Genomic DNA, 22821 nt, shown 5'->3' with positions numbered 1-22821 from the left:
AGCTGGGAGCCAAATCTATAGTTTTAGTCTGTTAATGTACTGAGTGTTTAATACTTGAGATCTGCAATGCTTGCTGATTCTTTAACTCACGATATGATTCCATTTTAGACAAAAATAGAGTCGGAACGGATTATAGGTTCAGTGGGTAAGAAAGTTCCACAAGAAATTGGAATAAAAGTGAAAAATCACTCCAGTGGCCTCTCCTTGGTGCACAGTAGGGATTTTAAGCAACTACTGCAAGGGATCACTGGGGAATCTCCACTGAGACTGGCAGAAATGAATGTTAAAGAATTTGCTGGCTTCCACATAGGACTCTTAAACAAGGTAAACACCAGAGTAATCTTGCATGATTAAGCAGTTATCTGATCTATTTTTAATGGGTGATTTTTGTAGACTTAATGTAGAAGAAGGAAGGAAGGATTTCCCCTGAATTGTGACAAGTGAAGAATAGACTAAATGCAGTTTTTTGCACATGCTTCTTGGACGCTCTTTGAAAATCCCATAGCAGTAAACAAAGATTATTATGTTTTAAGTGCCTCTGCTAGCAGCAGCTAATGTTGCTAGTCCAGGAATTAACATGTTTTGTTTTAATGGAGCTGAAAATGCTAGTGATGAATAGGGTCTTGCTGAAAAGACTGTAACAGACATCGTCTGCTATATCCAGTTACGAAGCTCTGAACTAACTTCAAAATATTTTTTTAAAAATTAAGATTATTACAATATACAGAGGAATTTCTCCATGCATGAGAATTGGTAGGTTAACTGAATGTTGTTTGTTTTGTTTTAAAACTAGGATTTAAAGCCACAGGCATTCAGAAATGCGTATGATATTCCTCGTCGCAGTCTTCTAGACCAGCTAACTAGAATGAGAACCAATCTTCTGAAAACACACAGGCTTATCTTGGGGCAGGATGAGGGTAAGTAGCCACCATTCTTCAGTAACAGTTTAGAAATGGTACAGCTATTTAGTTATTCACTGAAGTAGTGTTTTCTGCTCCAGGTGTGTGAGAGGAAGTGGGCTTTGCATCATTTCTTGCCGTGGTCAGTGTCTTTGTCTTGGCTGTCAAGAAGAGAGAAGGAAATATTTTGCCTTCTGGCATGGACAGTGTCATGCTTGCTTTGAATTTTAAAAATAAGCTTCATGAGAGAGCAATCCCATATGATAAGATGCAGTAGGCAGATGTATTTGTAGTGATGGCGGCTTAAGCAGAGGGTCGTATTTCCAGTTTGCCCTAGGCCTAAGAAGCAGTTGTTTGGATAGAGATTAAACTTTACTTATTTTTCATTCTTATCGTGCAAATTAATCTTAGCTCTTGTCAGGATTATTTCTAAAATTGTAGTCTTTAGCTCTTTCTCCCTAGTGGAAAGAAATGGTTGTTTCTGGTTCTTAAATGCTAACACCTGTAATCAAAGTGTTTATGTGAAGTTTGTATTGCCCTAGTTTTAAAGGAGACTAAATAAAGATCTCCTGTTCTGCTGCAGACTGCCTTCATAGTGTCCCTGTTGCTCAAATGGGAAATTACCAGGAATACCTGAAAATGATGCCATCGCCCCTTCGGGAGATTGATCCAGATCAACCAAAAAGGCTTCATACATTTGGCAATCCTTTTAAACAGGATAAGAAGGTAGGAGGAGTCATGCTATCTGCTGTATAGTTACTCTTAACATGATTTGAAATATTTAATTCATGAGTAGAATTTCTTCTCTGACTGCAATATATTCTTAACCAGTACAGCCCTTCCGTAATATGCAGAATGGGCTGGTATCTTTCACGTGGTCTAAGAGAAATGTGTAAAGAATTGTGTTGATTTACAGAGTGGCACTGGTCAGTCTCTGGTTACAACCTACGTTAGATGTGTCTGTATTCTGAGAGCTGTAAAGGGTTTTGAAAACCACCTGAATTGTAACACAGGGGGACTTTCTCTAGTAATGAACTGATAAAATGGTTTCAAATTCTGTTTTTTCCTGACATAAAATTTTCTCTTCAGGGTATGATGATAGATGAGGCAGATGAATTTGTCACTGGGCCTCAGAATAAGATAAAACGTCCTGGAGAGCCTAATACTCCAGCATCACTAAAGAGAAGGCGTAGTATGTCACCACTGTTGAGACGACCACAGTCACCGCCTGTTGTAACGAATCATGTTGGTGGGAAAGGGCCGCCCTCTGCTTCTGGATCCCCGTCGTATCTGAACCTCAAAGGCATCCCAGGAAATAAAGGTAGAGTGAATTGTAGTACAGCATCTGTGTTGTCACAAATGGAAATATGTGTACAAACAACCTATCCCTTTGCTTTCTGAGCTAATTCAAAAGAGTCCGTCAGCATTTGTATGCTTTAACTAGTGTTAATTAGGACTGAGTTTCTCTTTTGTTGGCCTAGAAGAACAGGCTGCTGTTACAGCTGAGGTTTCGAATTAAAAGAAATTTTGATTGAAAAATCCACCCCCCCCCCCCAAAAAAAAAAAACCCTTGAAACCTTTCACCAAGATGCTTTGTTGGGTTGTAGGGATTTCAGATCAGCTTAGTTCTCATTCGTGTATTCTGTAGTTTGAGGGAGGGAAAGGTGTGGTAGGAAAGCTAAAATAAGGTTATGTTTTCATTGCCTACAAAAACTAATTTTCTTACCAACCTATTCCAGCGAATGGAATTGGAAGAAAACTTTTTTTTTCGTTAGAGTTGGGGGGAGGAAGGAAAACATTAGCTAGAAATTGTAACACTAAAATAGCAATACAGAAAATGACGACTTCATGACAGCGATGTGAGATGGTAACAGTCCAAAGGAAAATACTTCCTGGGTCGCTTCAGAGGTTAAAGTATTGAAGAGAGTTATTCAGTACTTTCAGATCACCATGTAGTACTTTAAATAAGAAAGGGTCTTTTCGTGTGTGGATGTTTGTTGTGTTTTTCTTTTCCTTTTTTTTTTTTGATACTGCAGTTATGCACTAGTAAGATGCATCTTTTTAATTCATAGATACCAATAGCAGTATTGTCCAAGATGGCAATGTAGAGAAGAAAGCAGAAAATTGTCAGTCAGTGGAAAAGCAGATTGATGGCTTACCTGTGCAAATGGCTCCTTCAGTTCCAGCTGTTATGGGAGAGGATGAAATGCTACCCAATGACTTGGATTCTCTACCTGATGAGTTCAATTGTTTAAGTGAAGATGGGCTGGATCATAAAACTGGAACCAATGCACTTGTTCGAGGGTCTCTAAATTACAATGCGTCTGGAGATGACCAAAAACAGGTTATGGAGTCTACTTCTGGATCTGTGCCAAACTCATTGAAAATAACACCTACGATGTTGGAGGGAAACAATGCTGATATCAAGATTAAAGTGATGAAAGAGGTTCGCAAACCTGGAAGAAGTAAGTTCTTAAACCTTGTCAGTATATTAAACACGGGCTAGGGATGCAGAAGACTTTCTTAATATTACATGGAGTTTTTTTTAAAATACATGCAACTTAGATTTTGAATTATTTCTGATTGCACGTGAGCAATAGAGGGACAAGAAAGGAGGCAAATTCTTGTGTGGAGGTCAGGTGAGCTGAAGTTTAGAAACTAGTATTTGGGAGGACAAGTGCCAAGTGACCTTGTTTGCCCTTGAACATAGGTTAGGTGGTGTGAAAGGTACCCTGTAAAGCAGCTGTCAAAGGTTTTATCTTTGTAGCTCTACAAAGGTGTTACTGATGATCTAATGAAAGTATGTATTTCCATACTGAAAGGGTACCTCAAAGCGCTCAGCAGTGCCTCTCTTAGACTTTCCTTTATATTGCACTACTCTTTTTATGCGCATGGTGCACTTTGTTGCTCTGTGTCCTTCAGAGCTTCCTTTGGGTGGGCAAAGGCATGTGTAGCTACAAGGGTGCATCTTGGAATGGGCTGGAAAGGGAATCTCACAGTTCACAGTGTTGTGGTGTTTTATTATTTTGTAAGACAGTAAAACTAGCGCTGGAATACTGTTGTAAACTCTTAAGAATGAAAGACTAAAAATTACTTTCTTCTCTTTTTCCTATAACAGTCAATAACCCTAATATCTTAAATATTCCAGGGAAAAATAACTTGCCACCTCAGCTTTGTACCTGCATACAGGAACAAACAAAATACTAGCCAGAGACTCCAGCTAGTATATATGTGTAGGTGTGTATGACTATGCATAGGTGTATATATTATGCCCATAGGCATAATCTTTCCATTTTTCTTGAACAGCAGATATCCCTAAAGTGGTCTTGTGTCTGAGTGAATTATTTCTACAAATTAAACTAAAGCGTTTTTTTTCTAATCTCATGTTGTTTTCTCAAAACTTAAGTGTTTTATTGAGGCATATAATCACTGTGGCAGACTGAGCTTGTAGGGAAAGAAACAATTTTTATGCTGCATGTGTATTTTATTTTAAAGATAGTGTAAAACTTCCTACTTGGTTATGTGTTAGCTTCCTGTTTTGCAAAGTGAGCTAGTCTAATCTTGCACCAAATTCATGTCCGGTAAATGATGATATTGAATAAAATAGTAGTATGTTCAGTATGAGTCCTCTGTCTTGCTTCAGAGTTCAGGCAGTCATCAAAGAAAGAAGCTGCTAGCAGTGTGTTAAATGTGTACATATATTCACAATTCTGACCGTGTATCTTCGTTCTTTAGCTGCTACATTACTCTAAGTGGACTCTGAGTCACAGCACCATAAATAGCTTCATATTGGGCTCAAATAGGGAAAATATTGAAACCATGATTTTTTTTTCATTTGTTTCTGATTTAATGTGTTCAATTCATTCTTTTGTGGTGCATATATTTACTTTATACTGGTAAGACAGTGATACTAATAGTGCTCAGGCTAAGCATTAATAATTTGTCTTTTAAGATGACTAGTCCTAACCTCTGCTTCCAGAAATGATAGCCCTAGGTTAAAACAGGGCTTTGTGGCCTTTTGCATATATTAACTGTTAAGGATGGCACTGTGTTCGTGGCAATAGGAAACTTCTCTACTGAGCAAACTTAGCCTGCATTTTCTGAGGGCAGATGCTTCTTTCTGCCACTCTTAAACAGAACCTACTTGAATGCCACACTTGAATAGCAGATCTTCAGTATCCCTTCAAGTTACTGGTATCAACTGCTTTCTGTACTTAAAGCTAATGTTGGCTTTTTTTCCTAGTCTTATACCAGATGTCTAAGTGTGAAACACTGGGCTTTGTTTCTTCTTTTGGCTGTTGAGCTCTATTGAAAATACATTTGCAAGATCTGTTTTTAATATCTGTTTGAATTTTTTCAGATTATGAAAAAATCTTCTCTCTTCTTGAGGAGGTGCAAGGACCTATGGAAATTCAGAAGTATTTCATTGAATTTGCTATCAAGGAAGCAGCAAGGTTTGTATAGATGTAAATGACTGGGAGTCATAAATGTTAATTTTGATTATGGCAGTAAATCCTAAACTTTCCCAGTTGTAGCACTGTGTGTGCTTTCCTTTTTTAACAGATTTAAATTACTATAGTTGTTTTAGCAGTCAAACTGCAATTATATTTTATGGAGTAAATAGTCTTTACTTACAGTTTAAATGTGAAATAGAGAGATGGGTCATTATTGAAGAAAGACCCCAAATTTGGCTGGGTTGGGGGAAGGGCAGCTGTATTAAATTAGAGGTGCTATTATAATAGCAGAAATAAAGAAAGCTCTTCCATACTGGCATCAAAGCCTTTGGAAGTATCATTTGTCATCGCTGAATAATCTTGAGTTGTTCATGTATTTTCAGAAGAAAACAAATTAAATTACTCCCCTCTCTTCCTTAGGTTTAAAAAACGGGTCTTAATACAACACTTAGAGAGAATACTAGAGGAACTAGAGTTCAACAGCCTACCCAACAGAGTTAATCATGTCAACAGTAGATAATAGTGTACCGGCCAGACCAGTATGGACCAGGAATGAGTTTGCTGTGCTGCAGAAGAGTGGAAGAGGATGTAGCTGCTGCCCTCACCATCTTGGCAGTCAAGTGATTTTACTGTCAGAGTCTGAGAAGAAGCAGTGGAGCTTTAACTTTAAGAACCTCTTTCGGCAGAAGCTGGGCTATAACCTTAAGGATTTGCCATGAAAGGTGTGGCTTTTTTCCTGTGGAGGGTGCTATTTGCTCAACAGGCTGAAGAAAATAACCATTGCTGCCCCTCCTGCAGGTGATGAGAATTTACTCATTTGAACACTGTCATTAGACATTTTACGTGCTGTAGGCAGCAGGTTGCACTAAAATGGGGCACTGTCAAATGCACGCACTGTCTGCATCGTGGAGAGATCCCGTGTGTTCCCAAAAAACCCTCCCAGAAACACCTGCACTGGTAATATTGCATGTTGCCATCACAGAGACAAGGGTCTCGTTCCCAAGAACTAAGCCATGCCTTTAAACTTGAGATTCAGTGTAGATTGAGAGTAAAGAAACTGCTATTGTGTTAATGAAAGCTAAAGACAGCCCTGTGACTGTTACCACCTGATGGTCACTAAACAATCTACCTCAGACTCTCTTCTGTTTTGTCTACAGACATTATGAAAGTGCACCTGAGGCTTCCCAGGTCCCCGACTTCAGTTCTCTTTCATCCTGTGAGGAGGACGGAGATTCTTCAGGTGGCCTTGGCACACGCTGTGCTTTGGAAGCACTAAAAGGAAACGCTTTTAAAAACGTGTATTTTAATGTTCATACAAAAGAGATTATTTTGAACAGTATTGTTACCAGATCACTAATTTGATATTTTAACTGTATAAATTTTTTGGAACATATGTATATATAAAATAAACCATTTTATTAATTTTTAATAAGTGCTAATCTGAGGAGTCTGTAGCGGGCAGCATTGAGTTCCTCCGCTTGTCTGTTACCAACAGACTTCTAATATTTTTGTAAAACCAGCAAGTAGCGTAGCTACACTGTAACTGAATCTGACCCGCCTGCCCCCAAACACAGCTTGCGGTAATAGTTGCAGAACATGTTTTACTTACCTTCCAATAGCTTGTACCCTGGAGCACCCGCCCCATCAATCAGCTCAGACTGCATTCGATTGCGTTAGTAGTGCCAGGGTGCACTTTCTTACTCGGTATTAAAGGCGCTATGTTCCAGTTTACTAAACCCTCGATTACCTGAGTTGGTATCCTCTCCTCCATTCCTCTTACTGTTTTTCCAAAGGTAACCTTGTATGTTACAAAACATACGAACCTAAGAAGACTGAAGGAGCTGTGTGTAATTAAATTTTTGCTTTAGGACAGTGACAATAATATGCCGGTAGTAAGTGGCTCTTCTGATAATTGTTTATTTTTAGTTGTACAGTTACATACAAACATCTTTTGATCCTTTAACACCTTCATTTTAAAGACAGGTTGAAGTTGTGATCATGTTAACTAGCTCCTTTCATAGTACTGCAAATACTCTAGGGATTCTGGTTGACCAGCCAGCATGCGAGATTGTTACTACTAGCCCAGCCTGTGAGGCATCTTTTCACTCCCCTCTAAAGCAGTGGCCTTGTCTCTCAGAAAGATGCAGTTCGACTATTGGAATTACACCAGTAAAATGCAAGAAGGAAATAAAATCCAGCAGCAAGTCTCTGCTACAATGTTACATGAATGAAGTGAGGGGAAAAAAGTGGCTATAAACCTGTCCTCACTCTTCTCCTGGCACTGATGTTAATCATATGTACATTTTGAACATTAAAAAAATGATGTGAGTTGTGAAGTGGGGTTCATCCCTTCAAACTCCTTATGTGGAAGTTGTATGTCATCATCAGAGACCTCCCAAGCCTAATGTTGGACTCTTAAGAGGGAAGGTATTTACAGTAGGTCAGATATTTTACAAGTACCTGGTTTTAAAATGGCTGGTAATATGCATCACGCTATTTTTGAAATAGTAGGTGGTCAGAGGAGATAGTTTTCTTCTGTTTAAAGATTATTTAATTTTCTTTTCTGATTTGAGAGATACGGACTTGATCATAATGTATCTGAGCAGGGGTTACCGAAGAGTGTTTTTAACTGGTGCTGTTGTTAGGATCTAGACCTGCTCTTTTGGTGTAATACAGTTGGCCACCAAATGAGCTAGAGGAAGCTGATGATTCTTTGACTTACTCATTTGAAATCTCATGCCTCAGAACATGTACCAAAACTACAGAATAATCCATTCAAGTTCAAACAGCAAGAATTTTCCCATTCTGCACCATTATTCTGTCTGAATAGATTGAATTCGGATCAGAGTATCAGAGGGGAAGAAACAGTGAACTGGACGTGAATCTTCATAAGGAAGAAGCAAGTCATTGCGTTTTCACAGGTTGTGTCAATGAAGAGATGAAGAAGAAAGCGAAAGTAATCCAGTTACGAGTGCGCACCCAAATGGAGAACAAAATAAACATTGCTTCACAGTTGTGTTTGTCAAGGAGAATATTAACAGAGATAACTCTTCGTAAGACAGACAGCCCTGCTGGATGTGGGTGATAAACGCATTGGACAACTACAACCACGAGCTGAATGGCACCATTGACGTCGGTGTGCAGCTGGGACAACCAGGAGAGGTTATGCTAGGGTCGGGCCTTCTTGTTTCTGGGTAGAGAACATGACCCCAGGAGCAACAGCTGCGTTACTGGAGAGTATGTCTGCTCCATCTGACAAATGAGTCTTTGCGCAATGTGATCTTTCCTGAACGAGGGATCAGGAAAACACGTAGGTTAGCAAGTATATGTGTATGTGTAGATGGAATTTGGAAAGCTGTAAGTGCTTTGCTCAATCTTATCTTACATTTTTGAGCCCGTATCTAAGGCTGAAGTAACATGGCACAGTTCAAACGGGACTGTTAAGAAGTGTGTGCGCTTGCGGGGGGGAATGTAGCTTGCTGTGTTTCCCTTGAGGAGGGTAGTTTAATAATCTGAATTAACAAATTAAGTGCATCTCTTCTGGCTATCTGTAGAGAGACTGTGTGGTGCTCTGGAGCTAAGGTACCTGCGTGTATTCTGCTTTTTGTATTTCCTGACCCGCCTCTAATTATGTATCCTCAGTGTGTGGTTATCTTTATTTTTCTCTTGTAAACACCAAGGAGTTTTCCTCCTTCCTAAGATAAGATAAGCTGATAGGTGTGCAGCTACCAGGATCTGGTCACTGATGGCAGGTGTCTCTTGGATGCTGCTGTCCCTAATTTGTATGCGCTATGCATTTATGATTTGCAAGAGTGTATTTTTGCCCAGGCTTAACCAGCATCTGCAAATGATTGTCATCTTCCAAAATAAAGGCCCCAGACGTTGTTACTGTGCTATGCTTGAATTTGCAGTGGCCAAGCATTGTTATACCTCCCTTTATAGGAAAGAGCATGCAAAAAAACTTCTTTCTCTCTCTCTCTCTCTCTTTTTTTTTTTGTTTTTTTTTTTTTTTTTTTTTTTTTTTTTCTTTTTAAAGTTCTCCTGGCAATTTTCTCCAGGTTCTGTCTCTAAACTGGCTGGCTGAAATGGCAGCAGCATAGGGTTATCAAGTTTATTTTCTTTTCATCTGTTCTTTCATACCTGCTCAGAAACTTTTGATGAAAAAGGTGAATGGAAATACATTTGTTACAGAAACAATTTTTAAAGCTAATCTATGGTGTTTCATACCAGCCAACGTGGCAACATCCCACCTTTAGCGAAAGGACTCAAGATCTGTTACCTTGAAGAGCATACAATCTAGTGAAGCTGAAAACAAGGCCAAAGACACCTCCAAAGTCTGGCAGAGACGGAGTTTTGGCAGAGATCTGAAGAAAGTACGTTTAGTCACTAGATTTGAAAGAAGCTTCTAAATTTCACGTCTGCAGAAAACTTCATGTCTGTCTGAAGTGGAAAAGGAAGAAACTGGGGAGCAATACCATGTTGGGATTTAGCAGAAATCTTGTGGCCTGCAGGAATTGTTGTTAAATTGTACTTCTAAATCTGAATCATGTGATCAGTTTTATGACTGCCTTATTTAGGCAGTCATTTCAGAGAGGAAAGACTGCACTAAAAAGCCTAGACATGTATCATTTTCTTCAATGGTTCTAGTCCAGCTGCAACTTGACATGTTGTTTTGTCCCTCAGAGTAGGCTGTTGGCTTGTGTTCAGCATTGGTGCTTTTCTTGCCTCCATCTCTGTTGACAATGTTTGCAGCTGTCTCTTGGAAGTGGCTGTAACGCGGTGGCAGTTTGTGAGAGCCCTGTCGTTGTCCATCAAGCTGGGAGCGCGGGTAGTGCTCATGGATGGAGTCGCTGGGAAAAGAGCTTCTTCTTGGATGCAGAGAAAGCTGGTTCAGCTTGATTTGCTCCAGCGCTTCAGAGCGTTCGGTTAAAAAGTGAATGAGCCGGTTCTCAGGACTAGGAGTGCGAATCTGATATCTTTAGCAGTTGTTAATTCAGAGTTCAGGGGGGGAAAAAAAGTGCCAGGGAAGGAGTTCAGCTGTTGGTAGAGTCTTGTGATAAACTCACTGGAGAATGTTTTCACATGCAGCAGAAAGCCATAGCTGCTTATACCCTCCCTGAGCTGGCAGCCGTGTGAGTGCCAGGAATGGTAACTGCTGATGGCATGCAAAGAAAACAAAATGGCTCTTTAATGTGGGCTGGGAAGCCAGCTAAGGAACTGCATTTTGTAAGATTTTTTAGTTTGAGCTGAAGGTCTTACACAAATTAATGTGAAGTCCAGAAGAATAGTTTGGTCCAGGAGAGACAGTGGAATGGAAACCCCCAGTTGGATGCTTGCAGGAGGTTGATTTCTTTTTTGAGAGCTCCGGAAGTTTCATCTCCATGTCTGTGATGGGAATTTTACAGCTATTTTCTACTCCTGGATCAGCTCCAACAACAGTGGAAGTAGCCAGATCATCAGCATTTATGTATGCTTGCTGTCATCTCAATCACTGTCACTCCTAATATGAGTAGTCTTAAAAAAATGTCCCTTAAAATATTGGGTACCTCTGGCACTTTTCTGTATGTCAGTGCTCTGCTCACCACTGCGGAGCAGCTGGTGCATCCTCGAGGTCTGTCCTCATTTGTGAGATACTGCCTCCCAGGATGGTGAAGCTAGAGGAGAGGTTTTCAAAGTATTTTGATGGTTACAAAGGCAGAGCTTTATTTGTGTATTCAGCCTCATTCTTGCCATTTTCTCCAGTATGTGCATCTTTAAATGTTTTATTAGTAAATATTTAATGTGTAGAATATATCAAAGAGCGGTTCAGTTCCGTTAGAAGGCTGGAGCTGGAAAACTTTCCCTCTTGCTTCGTCTTGCAGCTGTGACCCGTCTGCTTCTGCAGAGGTGGCTCTTGCAGACAGGAGGGAGCGGGCTGGGCGCACGTTTTCCAGAGGGAGGGACGCTGCTGCGGAGCTGTCCGGCTGCCTCGGCAAGGCTGGGACGTGTGAGCGCAGGGAGCTGCCTCTTGGAAACTGGAGCTGTATATTTGCTGGATTTGTGCATGTTGCATGTTGTTTTCAGAAGTGGTAGCAGTAGTGAATAGTTTTATTGTCTGTGCACTTCTTGTGAAGCTTAGGAACTTGTTGATAAAGTGCATTTTGACCATGAAAAGTTGATGATTTTTTGTTCAATTTACAGTGCCTTAGTAGCTGCTTGATCTCTTGGTAGTGGGTGCCTCAGGATTCAAGAATGCTTTCCTAAGTAGGACAGAAATAAAAAAGAGCCCTCCTCCCCAAGACTAAGAAGTGATAAAAACATTTTACTGATTGCAGATGATTATAATGCAGCTGCTCGACAGTGACATCCCAGCCATGGAAAAATAACATTGGTTCTTCGAGCTATTTTCCAGTCCGTGCAGCACATTAAAATCCTTCATGCACAGCTGGCACATTTAACTTTGATTATGTTGTTTAAGTGACTGATCTGAGAGCAGCCTGGATCCTGGTTGCATTCTTGCAGAATTTGAAAATAAGGTTGTTCCAATTCATCTGCAGTTGGTTATTTTGGAAGAGAGACAAACTATCTCAAGTACTTTTAGGGCTGCTAATTAAAGTCTTGTGGCACTCCTATGAGAGAGTCTTGAGAGATGGATGGAGGGACTTACCCAAGGTCGTATAGTATGTCACTAGAAAAGACGATTATAAAATCCGTGCCCTAATTTGGTCTTGCGGGGTTTTCTTTCCCCGGTGCTGAAAATCCCCCACACAACGGGCTGGCTGCTGGGCCGGTGGCGCGGCGGGAGCGCAGGGTGGGAAGCGGCAGGCTCGGCGCAGCGGGCTGCGAGGCAGCGCTTGGGCGAGCGGCGGAAGTGGGCCTCTTTGGCTGGAAGCGTGCTGCTAGAGCTGGAGTAAAGTGGGAGTTCGGAAAGAGGGAGGTAGCAGTGCTATGGAGAGCTCACCAGAGCCGGTAGGCACTTGTGGTGTTATTGCCTCTTCTTTAAAATCAAGTTCTGGTTTCTGACCCAAACTGCTCCAGTGCCTTTTCTTTCTCAGCCATTGCAAAAATGTGTTTTAAATTCCCCTGGCATCCTGGATTCAGGTCTCTTCTCTCTGCCAACAAGAAGTGGGCAGACTGTAGAAGCTGCTATCCAAAATGGTCATTAGTGGAAAAGGAGACAGTGGTGAGCTGACAAGCTTTGCAAAAGGCTGTTTTAAATGTGTCAGATTCAGCAAATCCTTCTGCAGGCGTATTTGTAGAAAACAGGAATGCAAATGCGCGGTGCTTGAAATGCTGCAGCAGCGTTTGGCTTGCCTCAGGCCAGATGCAGACAGGGCACGTAAGGGCTCAGTGTGCTGCACCAAAAGCAGCAGCAAGCCCCTGGGCACACCGTGCTGGGGAGAGATGCTTGGAAGGATGTTCCTTCACCTGCTGCTGCGAGAGTCCCTGCGGCTTGCAATCGGTGAAATGGGGTGAGGGAACTGCGACCGGTTCCTGAGAACTGGCAGTGAATTTCCTGGAGGAAAGGCAGTTGTTGGTGCGTCATAGCCCAGGCTGTGACAGCGAACCATTGCTGGGCAATAGACTGATTGATGACTGTTTCCAGAAGAGCACAGAACAGGAGCCCAAGGAGGTTCAGACTTCAAGGGCAGGAGAAAAGGCTGCTTTTTGCCTGGGTTCTGAATGGCCAAATCCTGCATTCATGTAGGTGTAACCAGAGAGCAGGCCTCCTACCCAAGCTCTGCACCCTTGGACTTTGTATGCCCACTCTGTTGAGGTGAGAAAGGGCCACGAAAGCAAGGAAAAGAAAGGGACTCTTCTTGTCGCGGTAGGAAATCAGAGTTTGCAAACGACGATTGCTCTGTTCACCTGTTGCCCTGGCTGTGCTGATGGGTCAGAGCTCCCCAAGGAGGCAGAAACCTGAGTCACGTCTCTGGGAGGGACGTTCTCATGTTCTCGGCGTGCCTCTGGAGCCGGTGCGCTGTGAGCGGGGCGTCTGGGTGCCGTGCTGATGGATATCTCTGCTCCTCTGCTGCTCTTCCTGGAACTGCAACCCACTAAAATGACTCACCTTTTTTTTTTTTTTTTTTTTTTTAACCTTTTTTTTTCCCAGTGCTGCTGACTTAACTTGCCTGTTACCCGATCCTTGCTGACTGTCCCCATCGAGCCCCGTGCTTCTCCTTCTGAGAACATTGTGGGAGGGGGCTGAGCCTTGTTTCTAGCCTTTTTAAGCCCTGCAGTTATCTCCTGAGTGTCAGAAGCAAGGCAGAGTGGAGAAAGCCTTGCAGGCCTCCCTTGAGCGGGTACGCAGGAAAAACTGAGCGCTGTTCTCATCAGGCTGGGTGGGAAGACTTCTCAACCTGTCCCTTGCAGAGGTCACTGCCTACCGTTGGCCCTCGCCAACCCAATGCAGCAGCCTGGCCACGCTTGCAGCAGGAGATTTGGGTTTGTTAAGCAGCTCTGTTGCACGCTGTGGGTTGTGGGGTCCCTCCCAGGCGAGAAGCACTTGGTCCCGCTTTGACTTTGAAATTGTGCTGATTCCGCCCAGTGTCTGGGCAGAGATGTTTACATGAGGGTGGACTGTGAAGCAGGAGCAGTGTGCTGCTCTTGGAGAAGGCAGCTCTGAGGGTTTCATTTTGCCCTGTCTCTCCCCTCCCCTCCACATGCTTCGAGCTGTGCTGGGGAGGCGCCTGGGTTTACTGCAGGGTTGCCTTGGCTGTGGGCTGAGCCCAGATCTGCTGGTGTGTTTGAGACTAAAGCGATCTGATAACGGTCCCAGGAGCGACAGCTTTGTGTGGCTGTGGGGAAGCAAACAGCCCTCACTGGGGTTTGGGGAGCTGGTCTTTGCAGCGCCTGCTAAATTGCCTCCTCAGAAATGGCTTTTTGATGCAAGTGTCGGTTTTGTGCACTTCTGCGCCCCAGACGAGGGAATCAATCACTGCTTTGGCGTTCGCTGCGTGCGCCGGGCGTTCTTCTCGTCCCGCGGCAGCGGGGACCTCAGCGGCCAGGGGATGCTGGCGCGGCCTGGGGCTGGCTGGGGGAACGCCAACACTGACCTCGTACGGCTGGCCCGGAAAGTCCATTCTCTCAAAAACACAGCAGAAATACTTCTTTCTTTCTTTCTTTGCTTTTAAGCCTGAAGTCAGAAAGCCTCCTGCACTGCAATGTGCCTCCGGCCAGTCCCTGTGAAACTGGGCAAGCGCTCAGGAAGGTCAGGAGGGAGCTGCCAGCGCAGGGCTCGGTCTGGCAGCGCGGGTTACGCTGGAGTTACGCATAGGGAGTGAATAGCTGCGTATTTGGTGGGGAGGAGGGGACTTCGGGTTCCCCTGGACCACTGGTGTAGGACAAACCGTCGGCTCGATACTCCAAATTCACCCTTTTTTTCTCCCCTGACTTTTAAAATGGTCTGATAAAGTGTGACACTGCAATGCCTGGGCCGCTGCCAGGGAGCCCTGGGGCTCGTGTTCCTGACAGACGCTCCTGCTCCCGCTGCCAGGCTCCTGGCTGCCGCCGCCTCCTGAACTCCCATTTGCCTTTCTTGGCTGGAAAAAGGATTAAGTTAGCAGGACAGGAAAATTAATTAGCTGCCATTTTAAGGATGTAGCTTTTGTTGCAGTCCAAAGCATTTTGAAATGACATTGTATCGCTGAGAACAACATGGGACTGATTAAAAGGTTTCTACCTGCTTGAAGCCAGGATTTATTTGCACCCTGGTTCTCCCCCAGGTGCTTAAGGCTTCAAGGTCACCCTCAAGGCCAAACCGGCCGGGAGAGTTTTGCCTTCGCTGCTAGTTCCGGCCGTGGAAAGCTGGTACCGAAGTTTCCTGCTTGTTTAACATTCAAAATAGCCTTTCTCTGCCCTTCCCCGCTGCGCGGGCTGCCTGCCAGCGCTGTGCAGGCACCAGCGGGGGATGGCAGGAGGCTGTAAACTGAGCTGCAGCCTCCCTACCCTGGCAAGGCTGGTGGGATCCCCGCAGCGCGCTCCGGGTGGGATCCCCGCAGTGCCCCGGGGCGAGCCCCTGCCTTTCCGACTCGTCTGCTGCAAAGCTGCTGTTCTGGTGCGTCTGACTCTGCAGAAGAGGCAGAGATGGTGTCACTCGGGGTAGAGGGGGGAGGCTGGGTCCGGCTGGAGGGTGTCCATGCAGCTCCCGTCATCGCCGAGGGTGCTGAAGACCTCTGGGGGATGCTGTGCGGAGCAAGGGGACCCGAAGCACGGGAAGGGAGCAGTGAGGAGGCAGAAAAATCATTTTAGGCTAGAAAGTAACCGCTGTTTCCTGCTTTCTCCAGGGACAGAGCTGTATTTGTGCTCAGGCCCTCCTGGGAAAGGGGTGGTTGGCCACCGGCTTTCACGGGGGAGCACCGAGTGGGGCTCTGCAGCGGTGGGGAGCCCCAGGCTGGCCCCTGCCAGAGCAGCGCTAATTGCTCTCCCAGCTGCCTTTTGTTTTCGTGTGCTGCAGCGACGGCCCCAGCGCTCGCAGTCTCCGGAGAAGCGTGGCGGGTAAGCGAAAGGCTCCCTTCTACCTCAGACTTGGAAACAAATGCGTGTAATTGGCTGTTACTTTTGGACGAGGGGCTGCAGTTCGGCCCTTGTCGCCCTCTCCCTGGGACCAGCGACTTTTACGGGCTGTATTCCCAGCCGGGCAAAGGGGTCCGTCACAGCAGCCTTGAATAAGCAACGGGCAGCAAGAGCGAACCATTACTGATGGAAACGGCGTCCTAGGCCCCCTGCCCTGGGAGGGAAGGGCTAGATGAGTGCTGGCCTCCTCTTTAAACGCACAAAGAGGATGCCCCACTAAACTAATACTGGCAGTCGAGGAGGGGTGAAGAAAACACCAAAATTATTGCAGCCTGAACAGGCTACTTCTGCAACAAATGCAGATGGACAGCACTTTTTTTTTTTTCCCCTTTTTTTTTTAATGCAGTAGAAACATCATGTCCCTTAGCCAGCTCAGTTCAAGGCCTGATGGCAGTGAAAGTACACTGGGTGAGTTTGGAAACTTCCTATTTGGCCCAATCCATTAAGCTGTTGGCACAGCTTCTGTTTTGCTTTTGAAGAAGGGCAACTTGTCTGCAAGCAGCTGGTGCATGTGCGCACTACAAGGTAAGCACGGTGCACCTCTGGGAGCCGGCTAAGGTGCTCCCTCTCTAAAACCCTGGTTGCTGGTTTTTACACCCTCCTATTCAGCGCTGGATACAGACAGAGGAATTTAGGCAGCTCAGCAAGCAGATGAAGGGTGAGCCGCCTGCTTTCTCTATGGTGTAATCATGATTAATGCTGTAGTTGAGCAAACTCGTCTAGTTCTTTGCTGCCTTTCCAGCCTCCCCCAGCAGAAAAGCAGAATTGTGAGTGCAAAGCACTCTTGCTCAAGTCCAAGATTTAACTAGCTCCAGCCCCATGCGCAGGCTGGCTGTCTCCAGCAACCACTGCAATACCAAACTGCACGTGACCCTGTTCTGTGGGTAGGCAGCGGATTAGCATGTGGTAGAAAAACCTTTAACTATGGTTAAATGGAAGATGGAAAGTAAATCAGCTCTACTAGATATGTTGACTAGAAATCTCACAAGCCAGTAACTTTTTCTCCTTACATGTTTTATTTAGCTTCTTAGAGCATGTTGCTTTGATTCCCTCATGGTAATGAACACCAGGCCAAGCACAAACTTTCACAGATGCCATAATTAAGACAAGATCCACTTCTTGTCAATACTAGGCAGTCATTTTTAAACACGCAGTCATCAGGGATTTGCTGTGGCAGGCTCTAGGACGGTCAGAAATAAAGACAACCACTCCCAAATGCTTTAAGGATATCAATTTTTATTGGACATTGCAAGATCAATAAGAAAAAATAATTTGTACAGCTTTGTTATGTGATATAACCATTGCTGCTGAAGAGTAAGGCTGCTTGTCGCAAGGAAAGCGACCTGGCACAGCCAACAGGGTCCTCCTGGCATGACTCGGTCTAAGACACAGGTTTTCTCCAACGGAGCAGCACCTTTTGCCTCGGGCAGGTCCACGCAGCCTTACAGTAGCGCAGATGGGGCTTCTTAGACATTACAGGTGAGCAGCCCTGCTCTAAGAGGCCCTCTACATGTGGCTCCCTGCCAGCCACAGTTGCAGTATCAGTCTGGTACAGTGGTTACTGACTTTCTGCCTTGCTTCTCTCTCCCTCTGCAAATTCTGTCTGCTGCTTTTCCTCTGCGACCAGCAAGGTCACCTGGCCCGCGTTCAGCCATTTCCTCCACGCTGTGCCTGCCACCACGGCAGCCCTCTTCCCCAAGGAAAGAGCTCTGCCTGCAACAGCGCTGCCCTGACGCTTACTATTTTAGAGGCTTTTGGTGACAGCAGCTATCATATGAGAGCTGATTTGTGACACCAGCTACAGGGGAGCCAGAACACTAGGAAGTAATCCAGCAGCTTTAACGCTTTCAGCTGGCAGAGTAACCTTTTCTAACCAAACCCAGATGCTTAAGAGTGATTGTAGAGCAGCAGCTATGGATATTGCCCTAGCACTGGGGGACCCACTCCATAGGATGGGCAGAGCTAGAAAAAGGGCTTCAGTTTACACAGTATCTTTGCTAAGCTTTTCGCCTTTGAAAGTTCTAAACAATTTAAAAAAACAGATGCTAGGACAAAAGGCTGACTTTGCACAGAGCCAGAGCAACATCCTCAGACTATGCAAACTTCTACTTGGCCCCACTGGTATCTCAAACTACCATCTCTTGGCTATGTCAGGTAAGTGGGAGAAGAGTATTCCACTGCTGGACTGAAATGCCAGACTGACAAAAAAAAAAAAAAAGCATTGTTTCACCCTCTCTCCACCTAAGGGGAGATCAGAATTTAGAAGTCAGTAAAAGTTAAGGACCATAACATCTGTCCTAGTACATATAATCAAGACAGTCATCTTAAATCAACTAAGGGCTCAGCTGGAAAAAGAAATCAATTTTATAGGCTCTGTTGGCAGAAAAAGGGGTAGTTGTACCATGACCAGTTGATTACCTGTACTGTGCTAATGCCAGTGAACAGCTACAGCTGCTGGACCTACCACTGGAACATACAGAATGGGTATTTCTTATTGATACTTAAACGCTTCTCATAGAAGATGACTCAGGAACTAGTATCTGGTGCCATTTTGAGGTACTAAAACACCATTCAGCCATCTGATGAACATTCCCATATACACAACCAAAGAGAACATAAGTACAGTGGGTAAACAAGCTGAGCATTGTCGATTATTTATGTGATCAGAAGTGAGCTGCCTTCCCCCACAGAGGCACCAAATGTACAGCCACATCCCAGGCAACTTGGGGCAAAACAGGACAGTTTACATTTAAACAAAGGAGGGAAACAAGGAAGTAACATGGTAAAGAAAATGGGGGGGAAAACAAAAAAGAAAAAAACTTCACACAACTATTTCTCAGCACTGTAAAAAAATAAAAGTGAAAGCAACCCTTCTGACTTCCCATGCCTATACCATGCAGGTCTCCTAGGCATTCTAGGAACAGGAGATGCTGCCCTTTTTCTGCTGTTAAAGGATGCAGTGCACACAGTATTTCTGAAGGAGTTCCATAAACTGTAGTGCAAGCAAACTGAGAAAATAAATAGCACTCAAACATTCCTTCTTGTCAAAGAATATTAAATGCAGTAAAAACTAGCTTGCTTTTTGTTTTAACTGAAGTCAGCTGCAACTTTTTTAATATATGAAAATTTGAAGATGTGTTTCACAGCATAATTGTAGAATAATTTACATTGCATTGCCAATTCACAATTCAGTCATTTTTGTTAACAGTGTACAAAGAAGGTCCTTAGTTTTATATATATATATATATATTTTATAAAGTCTGGAAGATCAATATAAATACTGCTCCAGAAATTAAAAAAAGTGTTTACATCCCCAGCTTGAATATTACATCTCAGTGTCCTGGATTATTATTATAATCTGTAAAAGTCTTAACGGCGCAGAGGTTCAAGTTTTCGAAATTTCAGTGACGAGCTGGATGACAAAGCATCTTGGTTTGAAGAAGAATTCACTGTGTCTGGGGACTGGAACAATACTCTACCACGATGATTAAATACATAAAAAGATGGATGGTTCCTTAATGTGTCAAAGGTCCTTCAAAATAAATGTAAAAAGTCAGAGTTAATACTGCTTTAGAATGGTGGTTTTAGAAGAGTCAGTCTAGGACATACCAACTTTTACAGAGAGAGAAATACAAGTTTTGAACCCAAAGTTTAGGGAAAGTATGCACACTTTACAAGTTACTTAAACCAAAATGCAGTGCCGTTGAGAAATACAAAGCCAAAGAGCCAGAAAAACACTGACTGCTCAATACATGGATGTTGCTCACGCCACAAACTAACTTCACTGTCCTTCCTTGAGCGTAGAGGCAGGTCTGTGGATTACTACCTGCAAACGTACCTAATGTGCCAGCCTTACTTCAGCTGTCACTCGTGTTAATACCTCGACACTGTTTACCATCAGCTTGCCATCCTTTCCCATGCCTGAATGCTATGAAATACAGTAATACTGTCTCTTACTGTCCATGCAGTCATTTCATTCCTCTACCAACTCTGCAAGGCAGGATTTTGGACAAGAAAAAGCAAGAAGCTTATTTCATTTGTCCCTGTCATCTAACTGTCTGAAATTCCACACACTTCTGGCCTCTTAGATGTGACCGTTCTTCTCCATGTTACATCGACAACATGCATTTAAGAAGAACTGAGCTAAAGAGAGAGCAAGCCCAATGCTGCTACTTCACAGATATGCTCAGTTTATATAGAGAGATGCAGATACATGTACTTATGAAGAGATGAAATAAAACATACTTATTTTTTAGTTCTGAAGTGGCATCCATGTCTTTAAATTCTCCTGCGATATGTACTATCCCATAGCAGGTAACTGCAAAGGCTAACAGAGTTTGAAGAACTATCTGTAACAAGAGGGAAATACAATGCGACATATACATTACTAAGTGTCTTTAGCATTTACAAAAACATCTCATCCTCTAAACAGTCTTTTGCACTTTTCATCCAGTGACAGCAAGTGCTTTACAGAGGTGGGCGATTCAACAGTAGGGAAACTGAGGCACAGAAAGGTTAAATAGCTCACCTAGGGCAGCATAGCAAAGCAGTTGCAGAGCTGAAAGGAGCTTAAGATGCCTGACATCCAGTCTGCATTGCATGAATTAAACTGATTCATGCAGCTCCTCGGCAAAATCCTGTCTTCCTCAGGAGAAAACGCTTTGTTCCCGTGCACTTAAGGATCTAATACTCTTTCTGAGAAACGCATTAGCTGCCAACACGCACTTTACAGAGGTGACAGTTGCTACTCTGCCCGAACACCGCCTGGTAGTGGTGAGTATTTCATCTCCTTAAATTTTGATTAAGCAGAAATGGAACAGATAATAATTAAAGTGAAATTAAAAAAAAAACAAAAAGAGAGACTTCCCACAGCAGACTGTGCTGGGATCAAACAGGCACACAGCCACACTGGATAAACAGATGTCAGCCAACAAAGGAGATGAAAACAGATGTCAGCCATACACAGGAGATGAATACAAAGACTCTCCGAGGCTTAAGCTATGTTGGGGAGTTTCTGGTGCTTCAGCATAGCTGTAAAGAAGCAGTGGGACATCTGACCTGGGGTTTATTCTCTCCGGCAGATCTAGCATACTGCAGGGTGTGGGGACAAGAAAGTGAGGCTCTTCTGGACTCCAAAGCAAGTGCAATTTAAGCACTACTTCTACTCTTGCCTATCACATTAAAGAGAAACTGAGCGAGACCGAACTATCCAAAGAGCACGACAGCTTTCGAAGGCGGTAAAAACCTTAAACTTACATCTATCGGCAACGTTTCATCTTCCTTTTCTGTCAACCTCATGTAAGAGCGATCTACAAAACAGAAGCACACGGAGCCGTCACCCCCCGCAGACCCAGCCGCGCGCAGCGGCTCCCCCGCCAGCACCGCCGCCGCTCGCCCTCGCGCCGGGAAACACCACGCGGCGCAGCGCTGGGGCCCGCCGGGCCCGGCCGTCCCGGGGAGGGGGCCCCGCCTCGCCCGGCCCCGCGCGGCCCGGGCTGCCCCAGCCCCGCGCGGCGGCGCGGCCCGCTCCCCTCGGCCCGGCCCGGCGGCGGCGGCAACGCGGCCCGCTGGGCCTGCCCGCGGCCTCCCGTCCCGCCCCGCGCCGCCGCCGCCGCCGCCGCCGCCGCCCGGCGCTCACTCACGCTGCGCCGCCGAGAAGGCCGCGTGGGCCAAGGCGAAGAGGCCGAGCCCCACCAGCCCCTTCCACACCGAGGCGGCCGCCATCGTCCCCGCCGGGCGCCGCTCGCCCCGCGCCCGCCCGCCTGTCGCCGCCAGGGGCGCCCGCGACGCCGGGCGCCGGCTGATGGCGTCACGGCGGGGCGGTGCCAGGCCGCGCCCCGGCCGGCGGGAAGGGGCGCGGCCACGGCGGGAGGGGCGTGGTCACGGCGGGAGGGGGCGGGGCGCCGGCCCTCGTTTTCCCACGGGAGCCCCATTCACAACTCAGGGGCTGGAGTAAACCCCGAGGTCCCTCCTCCCTGCGAGCAGCGCCCGAGGCCAGCTGGGGCTCTGGCTTGAGTTTCACTGTCCACGAGTTTAACCTCGAAGCTCGAGGGACCCTCGGAAGGGAAAAGGGACCCCGGCTGCCCGGCCTGGCTCGGCCGTCCTTCCCTTGGCTTCCCGCAGCCTGTGTCTTCCGCGCCCTACAGGCACAAAAGCAATTATTTGAGGGTGTTTTCTGCAAATCACCTTTAACCTGATCACTGCAGCGGTTACTGGAGTCATTGCCCCAAAGGCTGCACATGTCTGCCCGTTTCCAGCAGTGGCAATGGAGACCAGGCCCTCACCCCACCTCGGGGCTGCTGGTGGTGAGGCTTGACCGGTCCGGGGCAAGTGGAGACCATGCACGCATCTCGGCATGGGGTCAGTGCATCCTCTCCCGGCAGGATCCCCCGCCAGCCCCGGGCTCGGGGCGCAGCCTGACGCGTGCCCCTCCAAGGCACCTCACATACAAAACCCAACACTCATCCGGGTGGTCCTGCAAAGTTAGGGCCTGCGTAAAACTTCTTCTTGCTTGCCATTTTGCAGCCCTTTTTTAAAATGCCATTTTTTATCCCGGCAATCTTGCAAAGCTCTCCTTGCAGTCCTGCAAACTACTTTCTGCACCCTTGAAACCTGTTGTTTTCCCTCGCAAGCTTGCAACCCCCCTCTTTGCACCCTTGCCTTTCCTTTATTACCTTGCAACTCCCTCTCCTTTGCGCCCTTACCTATTTTTCCCCTTGCAGCACTCTTTCTGCACACCTTTGCAACGTTTTTCTTCCTTGCAAGCCTGCACCTCCGCAAGCAGCTTTCCAACCTCTTTTGCCCCTTGCAAGCTCGCACCCCCCTTCCTCCACACCCGTGTATCAGTTTCTCCCTTGCAAGCTTGCAGCCCCCTCTTTGCCCCCCCCCGGACCGCGAGCTCGACCTGCGTCTCC

General features: G+C 45.5%; 2 protein-coding genes across 6 annotated transcripts in view; one reads left to right on the top strand and one right to left on the bottom strand.

The window, feature by feature from the left end:
- The window catches only part of LOC112989677 (integrator complex subunit 6-like), a 44305-nt gene extending 37520 nt beyond the window's left edge, over positions 1-6785 (top strand). For 2 of the 4 annotated variants that reach the window (XM_064518322.1, XM_064518321.1), the window contains 7 exons: positions 109-324; positions 794-917; positions 1483-1625; positions 1989-2220; positions 2972-3364; positions 5260-5353; positions 5774-6785. In XM_064518322.1, the coding sequence (XP_064374392.1) occupies positions 109-324; positions 794-917; positions 1483-1625; positions 1989-2220; positions 2972-3364; positions 5260-5353; positions 5774-5873 (1302 nt within the window). In that variant the 3' untranslated portion in view covers positions 5874-6785. The remainder of the gene's footprint in view (positions 1-108; positions 325-793; positions 918-1482; positions 1626-1988; positions 2221-2971; positions 3365-5259; positions 5354-5773) is intronic. The other 2 variants (XR_010391079.1, XR_010391078.1) reach the window with 2 other exon arrangements.
- Positions 6786-17123: 10338 nt separating this feature from the next.
- Positions 17124-22606, bottom strand: MMGT1 (membrane magnesium transporter 1). 2 transcript variants are annotated; one of them, XM_026111093.2, is made up of 4 exons: positions 22094-22606; positions 21164-21216; positions 20153-20256; positions 17124-19439 (listed from the first exon to the last, which is right to left on the bottom strand). In XM_026111093.2, the coding sequence occupies exons 1-4, from the start codon at positions 22146-22148 to the stop codon at positions 19277-19279; spliced, it is 375 nt and encodes a 124-aa protein (XP_025966878.2). In that variant the 5' UTR covers positions 22149-22606; the 3' UTR covers positions 17124-19276. The 2 variants fall into 2 exon arrangements, with proteins under 2 accessions (XP_025966878.2, XP_064374390.1); XM_064518320.1 differs by lacking the exon at positions 22094-22606 and adding an exon at positions 21550-21714.
- Positions 22607-22821: the final 215 nt, after the last annotated feature.

Source organism: Dromaius novaehollandiae, chromosome 11 (genome assembly GCF_036370855.1).
Source record: "Dromaius novaehollandiae isolate bDroNov1 chromosome 11, bDroNov1.hap1, whole genome shotgun sequence".
NCBI lineage: Eukaryota > Metazoa > Chordata > Aves > Casuariiformes > Dromaiidae > Dromaius > Dromaius novaehollandiae.
This window is presented reverse-complemented; position numbering and strand designations above follow the sequence as displayed.